Below are 18,465 nucleotides of genomic sequence, written 5' to 3'. Positions count from 1 at the left end.
AGGAATTTGGCCAGGGCACTGAAGACTAAAATTTTGTCCCCTTGAAACTGCTACTAAATTTTTAAGGATGCAGTTCAGTCAGATGCACGCTTGTAAGTCTTATCGTCCAGCAGCATCATGCTCATGCTGGGTCTTATGCATGGAAGATAACCTCTAACTTCCTGTGGCACACGAGTGTGCTCCACCAGTCTCCCAGCCAAGTACCAATCAAGGTCAATCCTGCATAGTTTCTGACCTCTAATGTAGTTGCATCATTATGACGTAACTGCAAGATAAGCAGACAATTTGCACTGTCACCTGTAACCACTTTTCTAAAGAGTGCTGTATATGCAATGCAGATGTATTATTATCAGTGGCCAAGGCTTAGAAACTATTCTAATGGCAGCTTGTAAAACCTTAAAATAGATGAATTAGGCAGCCAGATCCAGACAGGCAGATTGCTCCTAGACATGTCCTTCCAGTTTCTGAGAAGTGCAATTACAGGATGCTCCTTTTTTTCTTTTTTTAAAACAGCAGTCAGAATTCAAGTAGTACTGCAATTAGAAACAATGCTTCGCACATTTATTCTAATGGCAATGCTCAGATTTCTTAGAACAATATTCCACTGGCAACCATTTCCAGGAAGAAGAAAAACCCAACTGGAAGCGCTGTTGCAAAGCAGAGAAACTTCCATGGTGTGGGAGGATGGGGGGGAAGGAGGGATTCTGATGGTGGAATGGAATAAAGATGCTGAATTCTGTGTCAGTGCCTACACCACCTTCACCAAGCCTCCTACCTCCAGTCCTCGTAGGCAGATGCACGTTGTTTGATTTGTTTTCAACCTCTGCTCTACTTAGTAATTCATCCCACTTGGGATCCCACACATTCTAATGTTTGACACTTCCATTATCCTCCACTAAACACCTAGTGCTATTTTCTTCTTACCAAATTTAGAAGATGTGAAAAAAGGACTGGATCTCTCTTGCACACACGTGTGAACTTGGACTGTTATTCCACAGCTGGTGTCCCTCACCTCATTGTCGGGAGGAAAATGGCAAACTGGAGGACATTCAGAGAAGTGAAACAGAAATGAATAGGCAACTGAAGGGATCAATTTACAAAAAAAGATTAAGAGTCATAGTTTCAGTCCTTCCTTGCTTGATTTGTTATAACCTGCTGGTTATACTAGTGTGTGTGTGTATTACAAGGTCCCCTTGGTGTCTGGTTGATGGGAAATAATGAGTCTATCACAGCCCCAGTTCGAGAGCTTTGGTTTGTCAGCTCATACTCATGCTCAATGTAGTCTCTGGTGTATTGGGCAGTGCCATCCATCTTATCTTATCCATTATTGATGCACTATCTCCCATGGGTTACTCAAGGGGTTATTAGTTTCATAGTTTCATAGTTTCTAGGGTCGGAAGGGACCTGAGCACATCATCTAGTGCGACCCCCTGCCATGGCAGGAAAGATTACTGTGGTCAAACGATCCCAGTAAGATGTTCATCTAACCAAGTTCATCTATTCAAATCAGTAAAGATTGCATGATTAATGGACACATGTTGAGTGGGATCTTCAAACACACTCAGATAGTTGGCCTCATGCTGCTTCTACTAAAGTCAATAGTAATGACTTAATAGTTAAGCCTAATGACTTAAAAGGCGGCAGAGTGAAGCCAGTGCCAAATACTTTTTGAAATCCCATCCAAATCACCAAACATTTTTAGCAGACTGATAAGTGGAATATAAGGAGTAATGGGATAAAAAATGATGCCTGTGCTGGATGTCAGGAGCAGTTGCCTGTGATAAAGAACGTTTAAATCTTGGAAAAGGCCCCATTACCCGTTGCTGCAAAAATAGTACCAGTGAGATGATGAACTTATTTTAGCCATATTCTGAGAATGCCAGCTAACAGACCCCTTACACAAGTCCCAGATTGGGAGCCCCAAGGGAAAATAAAGAGAGCTTTACCAGAGGGCACCTCTGTACCTTGTTTTTGACTGAAGTAGCAATCTTAAAGGTTAACAACCTGATCAAACTAAAGGAGCTGCCCAAGGATAAGACCAATTCTTGACAACTGATCTCTGCCTCTTCTACCTGATGGTGGTGCAAGCTCCCTGAATATGAAACTGTGGAACAACTTCCCTACAAAAGTGGTGGAAGCCCCCATACTTGGAAAATTTAAAATGTAGCTGATCAAAAGGGTAGTAAATGCATGGCTGGGAACAATCCTGCATTGACAGAGGGAAGGACTGAATGACTAATAGATCTTTTCCACATCTAGCTTATATTTAGAACTATTATCCCCAAGGGATTTCCCACTGAACATCATGTCTATAGAGCCATTTACTTAGACCTTCAATGATGAAACCTTTGAACCTACTGACATATAAAGATCCCATTCCTTCACTGAGATCCAGTAGCACAGGTCCTGACTTCTGACCATAGTCCTATTAATATCAATAGTTCACCATATGGATAAAGGGTCTGTGCTTGCAGATTCTTCTGCAGGATCAGGGCCATAATCATCAGAGTTTCTTAGTGCTTTTATTATTCAGCTTTGGGAAATACTACTCAAATACTTAGTAAATTATCAATGCTTGAGCTACAGATCAAATCCTGATTGTCATTGGATTTTTGACTTTCTAAGGAAAAATTCATTTATTGAGCAGAGGTTTCTATATACAGGCAGTCCTTGGACTTCTGATGCAATTGGTTCCTGAAAACCATGTCTTAAATTGAAATGTCATAATTTGGAACCGATTTTCCCATAGGGAACAATGTTATAAATGGGGGATTGGCTCCTGAAAGAAGGCCCAATACCCTATTTTCACCAAAAATAACCCAGAATTTTGTACTCAATCAATTATAGATGAGTAATTACATTATACATTAATACATAAATACATTAATGTACATAATATACACAAATACATTAATGTATTTATATTGTAAATAGCAATGATATTGATTTGGAAGGACTTCTTTTAGGTGACTTTCCTGGACTTTTTGAAGGGCTCTTGGTTGGACTTTTTGAAGGGTTCTCTGACTGAGTCTTCTCAGGAGTCTCGGCTACAGGTTTTTCTGGAGCCATGTCTGCTTTCTTAAAGAAAGTGTCCAAGGAAGCTTGGACAGATGTTCTTCAGGGAGATAGGCAATGTAGCGAACTTGTTCGCTGGCATGGTATTGCGTTGGATGAAGCATTGTAAAGTCAAAACCTACATCAGAAAGTTGAAACTGGGTGTCAATATATAAATGTCGTAAGCACCATTCATTGTAACTCAAAATGTCTTAAGTCAAGGACTTCCTGTATACCGTTATACAAAATGCACTCTCTCATTTAGGTTGCCTTCTTCCTTGCATGGCACAATGCAATGCTGCTAAAATGACAATAAAGATCTGCAGTGCCCTTACTTTCCAATCTGTGTGATGTGATCTGTAAACCGAATCCAGTCTTTAGAAATGCTATTAAATGTTATCAAGCCTCCCACTATCATACCAAAGATTTTCTGAGGCATTGGAACAGGCAGGCGAGTGACACAAGGTGATCTGAATAGAATCTAAAGAAGTGTTAATAACGAGCTAGCTGAATAAGGGGAGAGCAATGGATAATGATGGTCTAATATGGAATGGGTCAACAGAAACTGAACCAGGGATTTCCCTTGTTCTTTTCTGATTTAAGGCAGGTAGTGGATCAAGATAACATCAGTCAACATGGAATTCTTTGGCATTTCCTCTACATATTCATTAAGGCACTTAGCCTTAACTATTCTGCCTTATTCCTTTTCAGAGTAGTCAAAAGTCCTTCACCAATATTTCTTTGGAGCAAAGGCATATATCCCAGGAAGTGAAATACCTGTACTGTATGGGTCTTGTTATAACTGAACGTGTTGAATCTGTGTGGCATTAAGTAAGAAAGTGTTCTGAGAAGTTGCATGGTAATATATGCTATGATCTCTAACGTCCACAGCTCACTGATTGCGAGTCCCAGCCCTGGTGCCACACTGCAGACTTGAACTATGGAGCAGCCTGACAATAGCTGAACATGTTACTTGGAGATACTCCTTGTGCAAAAAGTCCTAATTTTGCTACAATTTGAGTGTATTTAGCATGTGCTGCACAGCTTTAATGTGCATTACTCATGTTTTAAGTGCATTTAACAGACACGAAGTGTAACATGGCTCTAGTCAGCTTCCCAGAGATGGCTTGTATCATCTTTCAAGCATTACCTGCTCCCTGCAGCATGTTGAGATGGAAAGCAGTGATGAATTAATCCTCTCCACTGCCTTGACCTGAGACTAAATATGGTGCCCCACATCCTGTACTGTTTAAAGGCAGGAAGTAAGTGAACTCATTATCAAATGGATAACGGATGGAGTTTTTAAAATTAATTTAAAGTCTGTGAAAAGAGAGATTTATTCCACAGGAAACTTAAATCCTGTATTTATCCACACAACATACAACATAGGCAATGGTCCTTATGGGTGTCCTCACTGTGGGTTGAGAAATGTTCTGACAATGAAGGCCTGAAACAGAAAGGGTGAACAGGAGCACAAGTAAGTAACTGCACACTCCGGAGAGTTTACTCAATTTTAAGATAACTGAACATTTTATTGCAAACAGGCAAAGTTTCAGAGTATTACAAACTCCAAGTAAACTGTCGATAAAACTCTTTTCAGAAGCTACAAAATCTGTCATATAAAAATGTTTCCAACCCACACTGAAGAAGCAATATACGATTGGAAGAGGGGGAAAAAAAAGCAAGAGAGATGCTATTTTTGTCTGTTAAAAGACTGGCTGCAATTATAGCAGTTAAGAGAAAAGCAGATTACTGGCTAGTTCTTTTCACTTCGATATATCCATCTGGCAATGCTACTGATTCTGTTTTCTTCAGTGCAAATCTTAAAACTCCTCACTGATTGATGGAAAGGGAAAGAGTTATTCCTATTACATTTAAAGCCAGCAATAGTGGAAATGTTATGAGCTGAGTTTGCCAACTTGGCAAACATAACATTCCTTATTACTGCTGCCTTATTGGAATAATGGGGGAAATCAGAAAAGACTTAGGCCAAGATCCTTCAACACAGTTCAGGAGAAAGGCACAGAGAGGACTTTTAAATCATTTTTATGCTTCCCCACATTTTTGGAGGCCATCTAGCCCCAAATGAGTATTTGCCATAAACTAGATTAGCTTCAGGGCTGCTCTATTTAAAGTTGGCTACCAGTGATCCCAAGGGATCTGTTTCAGCAGCCAGGCACGGAGGAGGCATAGGAACATTCTGGCTAACTCACTTAATCCTTGGCTATCCTTTCTATGCTGGAAGGCAGAGGGAGGTGGCATATCAGCTACCAGCTGCCTAGGCACTCTCCTCCCTTCAGGAAAATCTAAAATGTCCTGGTAAGCCAGTGTTAGAGCTGCTGTGCAATATAAAGCAGCCAAAATGGACCAGCGAGACTGGCTTGTTGCTTTGATATCCATGTACAGTAAAGACTAGAAAAGTGAAAAGAGCAATGATGGGTGATGTGACGTTATACCAGTAGAATCAAATGCATTGACTAAATCTTTATAATGAAGCTCAGCTAATAATTTGAAGGTTTATTCCTGTTGGATGAAATTACACTCATTGTTTTTATCACCATGCATAGCCTTCTTCATATGACCTAGGGCTTAACATTGCTAATTGGTGTAATGTTATTACCAATGCTAATGTGATCTAGTGATTTTTTGCCCCACACAAACTGCTGTAAGGTTTCATACACAGCTTGTTCTATAGCATTATGTCCCTGAGAAAAAACCAGTAAGATTTTTATACATATATAAAAAAGATAAATAAAAGAAACAGTATGAAAAAATAAATTAAATATGACATTTCCTGAAGAAAATACTCCAAAAACAAGAGACAATACAGAAGAAGTTCTTTAAAATATAGTTAGTTTCAGATGAGTTTTTTGTAAGTTATAGAGTCAAAGACTAGGTTACACATTATTTGCACTAAGTGATCAGAATATGAACCAAACTGATAACTGTACATATGTTTGGGGCACATAAGTGGGAGTAAAAATGGTGGAACCTGCTCTAAGATACTCTTGGATCAATGTGCACTCAAACTTATTCAAATTAGGTTAGTCCAGAGCATCATACCAGTTCCTCTATTGAATCAAATTAGCTTGCTCTCCTCTACCATCCCAGGCTCCTTTGTTGGCTCCCACTAGGTGTGCTAGAACTTGGCCTCCTTTTGGCTGCTCTGGCCAAGTGCCCAGCTGGCTCTGCCCCGGGCTCTAAGAAAGTGCAGTCACCGCCATGTCTGATGATGATAGGGAAGGGGAAGGGGATGCTTGCCCATCCTCTGCAGCCCACCCGTGCTCCCTGGGTCTGCACCCACTTGCGGGACATGGGTGTCCCTGGAGGGGTGTGAGGGAGCCCACCCAATGCCCCCTCTGAGCGGGCGCAGACCTAGGGAGCAGACTGCACTACCTCTACTGCTCATCTGCATCTGACATGCCTGGGACCGACAGAGGACTGGCAAAGGGAGTGGGGCATGTGCCCAGCAGCCAGTTGGGGTGGTTCAGCTGCTCAGCTGTGCTCGGCAGTGCAGGGGTGCCCCAACCTGCTGGCCTTGGGCAGTGCAGGTAGCCTGTGTGCCCCCGCCCCCACCAACGGGTGAACTTGTGTTCTGTTCACTACTGAACTAACCCAGAAACCCATGCAAAATAATTAGAATCTGCCCAAGACTTTTTGAATGTCTGTTTTTAGCCAACGATGAGATTTCTGTAATGCATACAGGTCCAGGCCTCTTCCAGGTTCTGTGAGTTGTTCTTTAACATTTTAAACGTTGCTGCTCATATTGACATACTTATTCAGAGATCTAAAGAAAGGAAGCAATGGGAACTATGGATGGTCATAGCCTTTAATAGTTAAGATACTTATTTAGATGCCTAAATATGGATTTCAGTGCTCATCTTTATGGATTAGTGTTGTCTTATATAGAGAGACGTGGGAAACTGTGTGTAAAGTACACACATTCCCAGGTCTCTGCACTTGATGTATTGATAATAAATGGGCCATATACTGAAAAAGTCATAATGGTTACAAATGTCTACAGTGCTTAGAAAGACCATGTGGTCAGATCTTTTAGACAAGAAGTCAGCTGAAAGAGTTTCTCCTCTTTACTTCAACAACATTTGAACATTTATTCTTGCTCATTTCCAAATTTGCTCTGAAACATCACTTCCACAATGAAAGTATGGATTACAAAAGAAGATTTTTGGGATCAGAGAGATGGTTCAGTTGACATGCAATTTTTAACTCAGAAAAGATTCTGGATAGCTGGTAATTTTTTTACTTCCATATATATCTTTTATATATCCATAATGCTGTTCTCATAGAATTTCCATCTTCTGAGGTAAGTACAATCACACTGAATCCTCCTTTCTCGCACACGTTTGTAGATATATGGACACAAGCCTATTTCTATGAAAATATACAGCTTGATTTCTAACCAAAATGTTTGGTCGGTCTAGCTCAGCTACTGATAATACTTATCTGGACTGAAATTTGCTTTAGATCTGAAAAATTAAAGAAACACCGTTGGATAATTTATCCCTGTTTTTACTAACATAAATAAGACAAACAGTTTCCCTGAAAGACAGCAGCACTGCTCACTATAACAAAGAGTGCACTTTTTGAATATATATAATTATAACACCTGGTTATTTATGTTGATGCTTAATTAAACAACAATCTTCCCCCCACCCACCCCATGCTCTTTTCAACATGAGCCTACATTATGTTTTCACAGATAGTCTCAAAACAGTTTTTGTTTTTTAAAAAAAGGGAAAAACAGATTTTAGTACAGACTAACAAATGAAAATGGATTTCCAAAAGGGTAGAACAGCCTTGTTCTGTAATTATGCAATTTCCTAAATGTCTCAACAAGTAATGGAATGAGTAGCTGAGAGATTAATGTTACACTGATGGCAAAGATGGAAGAACAATGTTGGAAATTAAAGAGTAATTAAATTCTCCTAGATTCTGGTTTGAATAAGGACCATTAGTAACATGAATGAATTCTTCCTCACAAGGCTTTGACTATCTATATACAGGAAATGGACATTTAAAAAGTGATTTGACTGACAATACAGTGCCTATTAAACCCCAAAAGAAAAGAGCAAAAATAAGTCACAAGGTAGCAGAATAACGGTTATTTCAAATGGAAATTTCTACTTTGCCTCTCCTGGAGTACAGTTAAATTGGAAATATGTCAGTCTGCCATCCCATTTTATTATATTGTTAATACGCAAATGCTATTACTCACACATGGAAATAAACTGCATGGCACACAACCCAATCCCATTATGGTGGGAGAAAACTGGAAAGCTTCTGTTTAAGATAATAAAGTTATTTTATGTTTGCATTGAAATCAGAATCTGGTCCCAACACTCTTGTCAGCTGGTACTGTTTAAAGAGTGATTTTCTTTAGACATTTTGCAGAAGAGATATTAAGCTAGAACCCAGAGATCCCAACTGAGATAGGGGGATATGTGGAGGGGTCCAATGCTACTTTGATGCATTGTCAGAAGCACTTCCTGCCCTACACAACTTGGTTCACAGTTTGCATAGACAGAATAAACTACATCTGGGAGAGAGAAAGCACTAGCCCCACGCATTGGAGAGCTGAGGCAGGTCCACATAGCAAGCTGCTATGCTGGGGCTGGACCACCGCCTGAACTGGAAGTAGCCTAGCCCCATTTGTGTCATGCTGTGGGTAGGCTGCAGGTTAGCACTGACTTTCAGAGGAGTCACTTGCTGGATTACAGGAATTCAGGTCAAGAAGGGACCAGCTGGGTTTTCAACTTCACTCCCAAGCCCTCACATTGGATAATTGCTCAGCTTAACCCTTGCTGTAGTCAAATGGGAGTTCTTTTGTAATGGCTTTTGAACATCCCATCCCAAGTGGCCTATTATGAGCAGAGGTGCAGCTGGCCAGGACTGCCCCCTGTGAAGTGGCAGCCCATGTACAGGAGCAGAGGCTGGAGGTTTTCTGCTGCTATGGGGGACACCACCTCTTTTTTTTTTTTTTTTGCTGCTGACACATACTTCAAGTGGCTATTTAAAAAAAGGGTGAAATACCCCTCTGGCTATTGGCTCTTACACTGTGCACCTGGCTGCTGCTCTACCCTCCCCGTTGCCAGAGCTGACACTGCTGTAAGAGAGGTGGAAAGAGCGTGCATGTGGGAGATGGAGGGTGAGATATCCCCCTAGCTCCATTCTGGTGCCCATCCCTCCCTTAAGGGAGCACCTTGGGCTCATGCCCTACTCACCCACCTGCAGTTACACTACGGCTCATGAGTGTCAACCCATTTAAGGCAAACAGATTCTCTGCCCAACTTGTGGAATGTAAAGTAACACATCGATTTGCTGCAGTACATGTGGGAAAATGTCTCAATGGAAACATATAGTTTAACTTACATAATTATTGATATTTTTCATTTTACAACTCATGCTGTCCTGCTGGAGACGATAATGTATAGAATAGCAGACAAACCACTACTTAGCATTGTTCAAAATGTCACATCATCTGTTAGACACGCCAGAACACAGTCATGCCGTGGATTTGTAGTACAATAAGACTCTTTTGTATGAACATGTCAGTGGAAAATGTGTTGAAACAAAAAGGTTTTCCAGTTGAACTCCTGCTTTCTAGAAATATATTGGTAGCTTAAAAATACATTCTTCGCTGGCTGGTTCTTTGTGCCTATTGTGATATACATCTCTGTTCCATGTCTGTCACAACTATTAAAGTATTAAATCCAAAGCTTGGGTTTTACTTCCTGCAGTGGTACTTTTAATCTTGATTTAATTTTTAACAATTTTTGAAGGAAGGGGAGTCGTATCTTTTCTCCATCAGTCATTGAATAAACGTAGAAATTCATGAATTATAACAATCTTTGTTTCTCAAGATAGTACCTAGCTAAAATCCCAACAATTATAGAAGTACTCTTTGGTTTTCCTTCTATCTCCTCCTCAGGGAGTAATGCATGCGAGAACTATAATATAAAAGTATATTTAATTATTTACCAGATCATGTCATATAATACAACTTTGTACCTTTCATCATAAACCAAACCTGTGTTGAAACAACCTTACACTGTTCTTTTTATATTGCCATAATGTGCTCAGTTTTAAAATATATAGAGAGTGATTACACTTAACTCTTTGGCAATAGTGAATGTCTTTTTCTTATACATACCCCTTTTGCATCAATCACACCAGGTTTTGCATTAAACTTCACTGTCTTCAAGCGAGCACGCTCCTTTCTTTCAACCCTAGGAAAAATTAAAGATAATGGATAAACAATTGCATGGCAATAATAATAACGTTCTGCCATGTAGCAACGTTTATCTAAGGAACTGAAAGCACTTGCTGCACATGGCTTGAACCTCACAGCACCTCTGTATAATAAACAGTTATCACTTCCAATTTGTTTCCATGGTAGTTAAACAAGACTTGGGCAGAATTTTAGTCATATCCTTCACAAAATAACCCCAACCCCACTCCAGTGGCTATGATGCTGCTTGGGCACATTTAAAATCATTAAGTGCCTCCATTTCAGCCTGACAAGGCTGCTAGACCTAGGCTAGTGTGCATGATCAACACTAGGAGGGGTGCACTGATAAAGATTTTTTTGGCTGATACTGATGGTCGATTAGTAACCAGCCATATTGGCTGATACCGATCTGATAGCTGATATGCAGCCTGGCAGCTTGGAGAGTGATGTCCAGATGGTAAGTCTGTGGAGGAAAGAGGCATGGGGGAGGGCAGGGGAGTGGAAGGTGCAGATTGAGGCCCCCCCATGGTGGGGGAGGGAGTGGGGCTGGGGCAGGGCATGGGTTGGAACTCATTTGGGAAGCACTGGGACATGGGGGGGTGGGTTCCTGCTGCTGCATGCACCCCCAAGGGAGGCATGGTGGGCATGTGACACTCAGATTTGTGCACAGGGTGAGGATAGACTGCCCAGTGCAGACTGGGGACAGGGGCTTCGCCAGCCTCTTCCCAGAAGGGGCTGGGTTGGTGCTGTGCTCTGGGCGGGCAGAAGAGGCGCTGGGGGGGAGGGCTATGGGGTGGGCTGCAGCCCCCCCAAATTCTCTGTAGCCCCACCTCCCAGCACCACCCACATGCCCCTGCCCACCCTGAGTGCAGCCCTGGCTTAGTCCCCTCACTGGGAAGAGACTAGTGCAGCCCCTGGCCCCAGCTTGCAGCGGACAGCCTACCCTCGTCCGATGCACAAACCTGGGGGGGCATATGCCTTTCATGCCTTCCCTGGGGATGCATGCAGCAGCGGGAGCCAACCTCTCCGCACACCTCACACTCCCTGAACAAACTGCCAGCAGTTCCATCCTGCCCCGGCTGGGCAATGCCTACCCCTGCCCCTGCCCCTGCCACTGCCCCAACAGATCGGAAGAGCGTCGTATAGCAAATCAGCCAGATGCTGCTCTTCAGCCTGCTCACGCCCCACACTTCCTCTTCCCCTCCCCCACACCCCTTTGACTCCCACAGACTTACTGGGTGGATGCTGCTCTCCAAGATTGCTGGGCTGCATTCCTGGCTGCGAGCATGCTGCGGCGACACTTGTGCCCACAGCATTTATCAGTGATATTATGGGCCACATTGGCCAGAAAAAAAACTATTGCCAATAATGTCCGTTTCCTTTTATCGGTGATGATACGGTATGGACTGTTATATCGGTGCACCTCTAATCAACAGCAATTCAGAGCAAGCCCCTAGATGTTCCATTCCTGTCTAAGGTCTAGTATGATCCAAGCTGCAGCTGTGCAGGGAGCCCTGAACTGCACTGAAATCCTCAGTCACTTAGTCCTGGGTTCTGCTCCTTGGTGTCAGGGACTTGTTTTTCACCTGTGACTGTCTACAGTAAACAATCCCATAGGTACTTGGTTGTCAAATAGGTGCTTTCGATTGCATTCTGGGACCAGCTAACTCCCTCCATTAACTCCGTGAGATGCAAGGCATTTAACTATACTACTCATCTGGATTCCCCTCCTTCCTGGACCAAAGCACCCAAATTGGGGCAGTGGAAAGCCCAAGAGCCCATTAGATAATTTATCTGTAACTTCCATTCCCTAAACTTCCTATGTCCCATAGACTTTCAATAAAACCAAGGCCCAGTTTTTCAATGATATTTAGGTACCTAACTGCCACTGAAAACAACAGGAGTTAGATACCTAAGTCACCTCTGAAAATGGGATGCAGACTTCTAAGTCACTTAAGCACTTTTGAAGTTTGTACACATTGAAAACGGAGAGGAAATCATTTCCAAAGACCTTTGAGCATGGATTCACTTTTGTCATGATTTACTTTAAAGATATATTTACAAATTCTCTTCTGACATATGCAGGTAGGCAGTGTATTAAATGATGCTATTTTACAAGTGCAGAGAAGTTTAGCGTGAGGCTTTAAGTTATTTAGAATATATATAGGGCCACTTAAAATACTATTGCCTGAGAGGCTCATGATATTTGGAGGCAGTATACACATCTGCTGAGCAATGCTGATACTTTATGAATTATGCTGGCACATGTTTTTAAAAAACACTTCTTTCGACAAATATGAGTAAGCCCAAGCAGACTAGCCAGGGGAAAAGCATGTGCGCCCGTGCCTCTTTTTCTACAGAATACCAGAGATTAGCAGGTGTTTGATAAAGAGTGAAAATAAATATTAGGATCTCTCACAGGACTTGATACCTGGGGATGGCAGTAAGTTTTGGCAGATATCTAAGCACAGGCTGTTTATAGTTCTGGCATCTACATTTTAAGAAAAAGGAGGCTGATATATTGCAGAAGGTGAATGGGGGGGAAAAAAGCCACAACAGTGATTTGCAACTGGGGAAAATGCCTTTCAGTGAGACATTTAAAGAGCTCAATCTGTACAGTCTACCGAAAAGATTAAAAGGTGCCTTGATAACAGGAGATAAGTAATGCCTTTAGGGGAAGAAAATGGCATGAACCAAATAGGCTCTTTCATCCAGGAAGACAAAGCATAACCAGAATCAATAGCTTGAAAGCTGAGGACAACATATGCAAATAAAAAAAACAGGCATATATTTTTAACAGTGAGGGTACTTATTCACTGGAACAAAGTTATTATAGTACATGGTAGATACTTCATCTCTCTCTGCTTTAAAATTCAAAAGTAGATATCTTTCTGAAAGACACAATATCCAAGTTATACCTTTGTTAAGCCTGAGTTCTTGGGCTCCAGACAGAGATAAATGAGTGAAATTTAAGGGGCTGTCCCATATAGGAAGTCTGATTACACAATCAGATGATCTGTTGTAGCCTAAAACTCTATCAACTGATGCATACGGTTTCCATCTTTATATGAGCGAATGTTTTTAAATGATGTGTGATTAAGATTTCAAGTGTGTTATCATAATGAAATGCAAATGTAATATGAAATGATTTTGAAAACCATACTGGTTGTACCTATGGGAATCTGGAACACACATCATTAAATGCGTATTAATACAAGCATGTTATGTAGTACGTAGTGGACTTTAGTACTGTGAATTCAGAATGCTTAAATGTAGCAGGAGGAAATGAAAAAAATCAGCTCTAGCAACAGAACCAGGGCAGGAAAACAAAACGAAACACCCTCACCCCCCTGCCCCCCTCGACCCCTCCACAAAACAATCCACTGACATGAAAGCAGGGGCTGAATCTGAATGGAGCAAGAAAAAAGGAATGGTCCAGTTGATCCCCGACTCACCTTGATTAATATGATTGCAATTGTAATAGTTGTTTAGCACCTTTGCAAAATCATCAGGAGTATTTAGCAGTCCAGGCACCAAAATCCAATCAGCCAGTCATAATGGAAAATCTATTTCTGTCTCCCCAAATTGCTTTGAATTACTTGAGGAGATCTGAGTCAAAGCATGCAAAGCTGATCAGTGCTCAGGATCAAACTTCTGTGATTTGGATGGGGTAACAAGTAGTTGGGAAGTAAGGTTACTGACCTTGGTCTAAATATTACCTTTTCCCAGCTGTGCAGTACAGCTTGTCACATGAGAGACTAGAGCAAATGCATGGAAATCGTCCAGCTGTTAAGACTGGGTATTTAAACGATCTGGTTCCTGAGAGGCAATAGAAATGTCTGAATTTCTTATAGACAAAGTCTAGTCTTTTCATAGATCAATAATTAGCATGGCATGCTCCCTTCTGAGTGGGCTTTTATATTCTCAATTGAAACATGCTGAATACAGGTTACTATAGTGACAGTTGAACTTTAGAATAAATGTGTTTGTCAGTAAATGCAGACTGTTCGTATGGAACCGCTGAAATATATCTTTCAAATTCAATCTGTGATATTAAAACCATAGGAACAGCCTTACATTTTAAACTAGAAGATGAAGCCCCATGATAGAATGGGTAGGAAATGAAGGCTGGAGGCTGTATAATTTCCTAAATAGGATAGATGTCTGCTGAGAAAATAATTAGCTGAAAGATTAACATAGTTTTTCTAATTATTAATCTGCATTAATATTAAATCTCACTCCTATCTTTCCTAAGACTCTAAAATGGCTGCTTTGAATTAGATTTTTGATGCATCGCATAGAAAGACTTAAAAATGAGCCATTAAAAGCTATTCTTGTTTATGCCTCAGAATGACTCGAGCAATCATGCCACGGAAACCTGGCTCTTTGTACTCAAGACAGACAAAACATGTGCTACAGAAATGATCTACCTTCCCTTATATGATATATTATAAACAATAAATGTTGTGAATGGCCCATAATAATTCAGAACTCTTGGGGATGTGGTATTTTTTTATTAGACCAACTAATAGTTGCAGAAAAATGTCTTTATTTGCAAGCTTTCAGGCACACGTACCTTTCCTCTGGCATAGGAGAGTGCAAAGGTTGTAAAATTTCTCCCAGGTAGAAATGAAAATTCATATTTCACAGGAGAGCTGAAAGATGGTGTAAGATCTCCTGGTTGGAAAAGTTTGTTTTATGCAAAATAGGCTCTGATAAAAGCTGGGGCAGTCTATTTACCTCAGAGTTGTCTGATGGCAAGCAGGACTTTGAATTATGCTTCTTTCTTGTTATGATGTTTCATAGGTCACAGGAGGATATTGATGGACGGCTCTCCTGGGCAAGACGTTTCTGGTGTGTTGAGATTGCTCTGTGAGCGTGCAAATTTGGCTGGAGACAAAAGGCTGGAGCAAGGGTGTCAGCTTTCAGGTGTCAGGATGTTAAATTTTGCTTCCTTTCAGGTCTCAAGGTGTTGAATTTTGCTTCCTTCTTGTAAAATTATGAAGTTTTCATTTCAAAATAGACAATTCTGAGATTTTCCACCTTTCAGGAATGCAGGTTGTAGCTCTGTAGCTACAACCTGTATCCCCATAATAATTCAGGCACTCCTGCTAAGAGTATTTATAAATGATAATACTGCTTGCTAAAATAATGTGGTTCATAAACTGGTGATATGGCATAGACAGTGCTGCACATAATAAATGTTCTCTGACACCTTCCAGAGAATTTTGCCATTTTTAAACTTCCAAGCTTACATTTTCTCTTACTAGGGATCTTCCTCAAGATTTGCTTTAATTGCTAGCTTGCTTTCTTTGAAAGCTACAGCTAAAATGGTTTGTCTAGGCCTGAGGACAAGGGCAAGGAAACATAAGTTGATTAAATTATTACAACCATTTGGTTGAGGAGCTGTAGTGCCCTAATGCATCAAATCAAGGACTTTAGTTACCAGTTGGGTGGTTGTGACATCACTGAAGTGCCTTTCATTTTCCCTGTGAAAATGCACCCAGATTTGGCTAAATGATCAGACTCTGAAAAAATACATTTTCCCTAAGCTAAATAGAGATTTATTAGTATTTTGCACTGAATTGATAAGAGATTTTGTCTGTACTGGGATGGCAGGGGCTAAGACTCTCCCTGCAGTTTCCCATCTCAGCTCTAGAGTCCAGTGTGTCACTGGGCATTAGGAACCGGCAGTGCAAACAGACAATACATTTCTTCTGGGAGAAAGTCTTTCGCCTGGGGATCCTACAGATGTGCAAGTCCATTGTCCTGTGAAGCATGCAACACAAAACGTGCTAACATTTTCCCTAGACAACGCTGCGTTATGTCTGTAATTTAATCACGGGTCATTCAAGTTAACGGTGAGTCATTCCAGGGACAAGCCTGTCAGGATGCGTGCTCTCCTCAGCCACTACTGGCAGAGAGGCAGCCTGGAAGGGCTACATGTGTAAAATAACTGTGCCCCTTGTGTAATGAGATGCATGGTAGAGAAAGGGTGCAGAAGTAGGTCCTTAGGGGTTGGAGGAAGAGGAGGGCTGGCAGCACACATGGGTGTAACAATGCAACTGGGATCCCAGGGCAGATACTACACACAGGAGCAGTGGAGACTTCTGGGTGTCACCACTGCTGCTGGTGCGATCATGCAGCAGCCATGGCAGCCTCCACTCCCAGCCACCAAATTGTTAGAAATGGAATATTGTTAGAAATGCGCAGCTTGCATCTTGTACCTGATAAGAAAGAAATACTGCCCAAGGCTCCTTTCTCCCCCTCACCCGCCTTAGTCTTTCTCATACTGATTACAGAAGCTGGAATTCAATTGACTATGGCCTTGGGGTATGAACTTTTGGCGAACTGTTGTAGTTTCTGGGCATGCTTAATGAACTGTTGCATATTCATCTCTCCGTCCCGCATACTTAAGTAGCTAATTATACTATACATGCGATGTATGTAATGATGTAACTACATGTATGCTTGTATGAAACGGAAGTAGCTGTAAGAGTTCCGGTGTCTGCACACGTGCTCAGGAGAGAGAAGATAAATTCCGCTTGCAAACACAATTAGTTTGTCAGAAGCTGATTTGGGCATCAATGCCGCACTCTGACCTTGTTTGCAAACAAATACATCCTTTTGTGCCGGCTGATGTTTGTGTGTCTGTGATCTTTGCGGGCCTCCAGAGAAACAAACTGCTTTTGTGCAACAAAATCAACACCCGAGGTGGCTTCCCCCATAGCCCCACTCTGGTTACATCGCTGGCAGCATAAAAGGCTTGGAGTTGTAAAATCAAACAGGAAACCCCCCCCACCAAACTAATTTAAAAACTGATTAAGTTTACAAGGCCCAGTTCTTAAATGTTACCAAAGGCTCGAATTAAAGTTAAAAAGTGATATTTAGCACCCAAAAGCAGTTGACTCTTCTGATAATTTGGACTTTGCCTTGGTATCCTCTAGGTAAAACAAAAATAATATCAGTGACACTGTAGTAGCATTCCTAAAGGTACTATGACAAAAGCATCACAGAAAAGCCTGTAAAGAAATTAGTAATGCTTTATTCCTTGCAGTGCTTGAATGCTATGCACTAAAATGTTTTTTGCTTGATGAGGATAAAAAGCAAGACTCAGTATAGTTTATTAGACTAGCTGAGTAGATGGGGAAAAGTTCTTAGCAAGCTTTTGGGTGCAGTCACCCTTCTTCAGGCACAGGAAGTCTAAATCAGTTAAGTCTGATACTATATCCATCCAGGTATATCTTAAATTGGTTTTGGCCATTCTGAAAGTGGCTTCTGTTCTGTTACAGATTTAAACCAGTTTCTGATCACTTAAACTGGTTTGTGTGCAATGTCTGTCCCTAGCCTTTATGTGTAACTTATGTCCCTACCCTTATACTAGTTTATGTGTAATTTCTGTCCCTAGCCCTAAGCAATAAACAGGTGAAAGGAGTTAAGCATTGCTGTACCTACATTTTTATGTGTCTGGCCCCACAGCAGAATTTGCAGTCCTGAGTTAGATGCCTAAATACCCAAAGACCCAAGGAAGGCACTTTATGCCTGAAAACTTGTCTAACAGCTCTCTGAACTACACAGTTCGCTTAGTAACAGATATTACAACAATACTTGCCTCTCATAAAATCTCAAAAGAATTCCTGGAAAGAGTAAATTTACCCCAGAATGGGATTTACAATAGCCAGAACAGGGAACACTGGGTCAAGAGGAAATATGGAGGGCAGGTGTATGTCTTCATCTGCCTCTCTCTGCAGCTTATACAACTTACTAAAGACTGAGAAGATGCTTTTCTCGACTTGGGAGTCAAAATCCTATACATTTTCAGGGAGGAGGCCTCTAAGCTCTTTCTAACAAGGCGGTAGGGAATCACAAAGGCAGCATGGTAGGAAGAGCATCATATAAGATAGACTGTAGGAAATACTGAGGACTTGACCCAAGTTGTTTTTGAAAAGGGGCGTTTGAGCAGTGTTCAGACTTTCAACTACAAAGGAAACCCATCACAGGTTAACAGGATATGAGCATATGTGCATGTTATAAGCGGGTGGCTGATGGATCACTGGAAATCGTTGGAGGTTGGATGAACATCTTGCTGGGGTCGTTTGACCCCAGTACTCTTTCCTGCCATGGCAGGGGGTCGGACTAGATGATCTGCTCAGGTCCCTTCC

The 18,465-nt window shown here is 41.4% G+C and overlaps 1 protein-coding gene across 4 annotated transcripts in view; it reads right to left on the bottom strand.

The window, feature by feature from the left end:
- Nucleotides 1-18,465, bottom strand: part of DLG2 (discs large MAGUK scaffold protein 2) — a 1,592,593-nt gene that overhangs the window by 48,037 nt on the left and 1,526,091 nt on the right. For all 4 annotated transcript variants that reach the window (XM_019530402.1, XM_019530399.1, XM_019530401.1 and 1 more), the window contains one exon: nt 10,226-10,301. In XM_019530402.1, the coding sequence (XP_019385947.1) occupies nt 10,226-10,301 (76 nt within the window). The remainder of the gene's footprint in view (nt 1-10,225; nt 10,302-18,465) is intronic.

The sequence above is a fragment of the Crocodylus porosus genome, unplaced genomic scaffold, assembly GCF_001723895.1.
Source record: "Crocodylus porosus isolate Cpor-Errol unplaced genomic scaffold, CroPor_comp1, whole genome shotgun sequence".
Lineage (NCBI taxonomy): Eukaryota > Metazoa > Chordata > Crocodylia > Crocodylidae > Crocodylus > Crocodylus porosus.
Note: the sequence above shows the minus strand (reverse complement) of the source record. Positions and strands in the feature narration are given on the sequence as shown.